Source organism: Haplochromis burtoni, unplaced genomic scaffold (genome assembly GCF_018398535.1).
Source record: "Haplochromis burtoni strain Fernald_Lab_line unplaced genomic scaffold, NCSU_Asbu1 Contig_155, whole genome shotgun sequence".
NCBI classification, from domain to species: Eukaryota; Metazoa; Chordata; class Actinopteri; order Cichliformes; family Cichlidae; genus Haplochromis; species Haplochromis burtoni.
The window spans coordinates 780,168-782,403 of record NW_024582516.1 but is presented as its reverse complement, the minus strand read 5'-3'; the positions used below and the strand labels follow the sequence as shown (position 1 = coordinate 782,403).

The following is a 2,236-nucleotide window of genomic DNA, read 5'->3' as shown; positions in this document are numbered from 1 at the left end:
TAGATAGATAGATAGATAGATAGATAGATAGATAGATAGATAGATAGATAGATAGATAGATAGATAGATAGATAGATAGATAGATAGATATGAATCACTTTTAGACCTTGTGTTGCATATATATTGTGTTCCTCCACATCATAGCGCAGGTTTGGACCCTCTGTGCTTACCTGAATTCAGGAGCCAGGTTGGATTTCAGGCCATAGAAGGCAGCAGATAAGGTCAAAAGCCAACGGGGAACAAAATTCCCATTCTCACACTCCAAGTAGGGCGCAGACCATCTGACGTGCGTCTTGTCCGGAATAAAACTCTCTCCTCTTTTCACTGAATTGTCCACCGATCTGAAATCTTGGCTCAGCGCTCTTTTATGGAAATTGGGGTTCTTCCTGTCTTTTATTTCGTGGTACCACTCTGTCTCTGCCGTGCGGTTGTGCAGATGTCGGTGGGCCATGCTGGAGAGGTCTTGGAGTACTATTTCACCGCCGGCCCTGGTGGCTTGAAGAAGCACCGAGGGCCCCGGGAAGGATGAATCCCCGCTAAAAGTAACAACCGCCCGGTGAATCTTGGCGTCTCCCTCCAGTATACTCCTGACTAACGCGTGGTACCACTCAATGTCTCGCCGGAGGTTGTGCTCCCTGGACCTGTTGGCTTGCAGGATCATGTTGAGGAAGTTTGTGGCGTGCAGCACCGTATCCAGCACGCTGCTCATGGAGTAATGCGGGGTAGCGTGTGACCTTCCCCGCAGAGAGGTGAGCTCGTACTTTCGCGAGCAGTTGGCATGCTTTAAGGTGGTCGAGTCCCCGGTGTGTAAAAAAGCCGTGACGACCCTGGGTAGAAGCTCGTCTGTCTTCTGCGGCAGCTCCGCCGTCTCCCCGGCAGCGTGATGAGGCGCACGGAGATGCGCCAGCTGCCAGCGGTGCGTCTGAGCGCCGTGAATCGCCTCCCGTGCCCCGTTATCCTCCCCGTGCCCTGACCATTCCGCGTATTTATGGTTTGATCCAATCACAAATCCAACTTGCAGCAGCAGCGACAGCCGGAAAACAGCCATCTCCCGCAAGAGAGCGACCACAGATGTTTGGGTGATTGCTGCTCGGAATTAACAGTGTCGTCGGGCGAGTGTGCTGTAGAAAAAACACAGAGAACCTATCAAATTGCCCCGCTAAACCATCGCTTCACCACTTGTAGGATATTCTTCTGTGCTCCACGCCTCTGTTCTTGAAATCACAAAAAGAGGGAAACCCGCCAGGAACCCCTTCCCTCGTCAAATGCCTTCTCCTTCCTCACAGATGCCTCATACAGCTTGTTGATGTTGAGTATCCGCTTGCAGCTGTTTCCCCCCACCTCTCTCTCTCCCTCTCTTTCACACACTGTAGACAAGACTGTGTTGGCTTTGCTGTGCCGCGGACGTTCTCCTTCTGCGTGTAGGCTACACAGACTGAATCAAAACGAGGAGGAGGGAGGGGTAAGGGGCGGTTATTATTATATTTATATGCTTTTTTTAGGAGGCACCGAGTCGAGGAGCTTCTCACTTGGATGGCAAACGCACTCCGCCCTCTTCCGACCACAGCAAGCATTAAGCAGGCCTATAAAAGCCACGAAGAAGCAACATCAGGATCCGTGCGCTTTCAAAGCCCGTCGTCTTCGTCGTCTCATAGGGGCTCCAGGAGCGCCATTGATCCGCGTGTGGCCGCTTCTTCTGTCAATCTCGAAGCGGTGTTTGGTGGAGCGGTGAAGGAGCTGTCCGGCGCTGAAACCGATGAAGCACTGAAGGAGCTGTCCGACGCTGAAACAGACAAAGTCACCCTCAGCCGATTTATCACAATCAAGCACTTAATTTTAGATCAATTTTCGGAGACTAAGATTTTTTTTTCTATCATCAGTGAGGGGAAAGCTTTATTAAATACGATTTGATTCATGATTGTAAACTTTTGGAGCAAGGTGCAGACTGGATTCATCTTTTCTTTCTTTCTTTTTTTTTTTTTCTTTTTTTTGCGCCTGTCCCGTTTGGCTCTTTTGCCATCAGAATTGTTGTCTAAAGGCATCTTTTCTTTCTAAATTTCTGCTATCTTCAGATCTGAAAGCTGAAATGCTTCTAACTAAGAATTTATCTGCGTTTCTCTGATTTTCACCTGCTTCCACAACAATTCACCTGACCTTCACATTTAAAAATATGCTGGTGTATTGTTGGATAGATGAATAAGTGCACCACCAAATCTGAAGTCATTTGGATGAGAGG

The 2,236-nt window shown here is 48.8% G+C and overlaps 1 protein-coding gene across 2 annotated transcripts in view; it reads right to left on the bottom strand.

Moving 5' to 3' along the window:
• Positions 1–1,864, bottom strand: part of gpr158a (G protein-coupled receptor 158a) — a 101,003-nt gene extending 99,139 nt beyond the window's left edge. Inside the window, exon 1 of one of the 2 annotated variants that reach the window (XM_005932128.3) lies at positions 171–1,864. In XM_005932128.3, coding sequence (XP_005932190.1) covers positions 171–1,048 — 878 coding nt within the window. In that variant the 5' untranslated portion in view covers positions 1,049–1,864. The remainder of the gene's footprint in view (positions 1–170) is intronic. The other variant, XM_005932129.3, reaches the window with a different exon arrangement.
• Between the last annotated feature and the right edge of the window lie 372 nt (positions 1,865–2,236).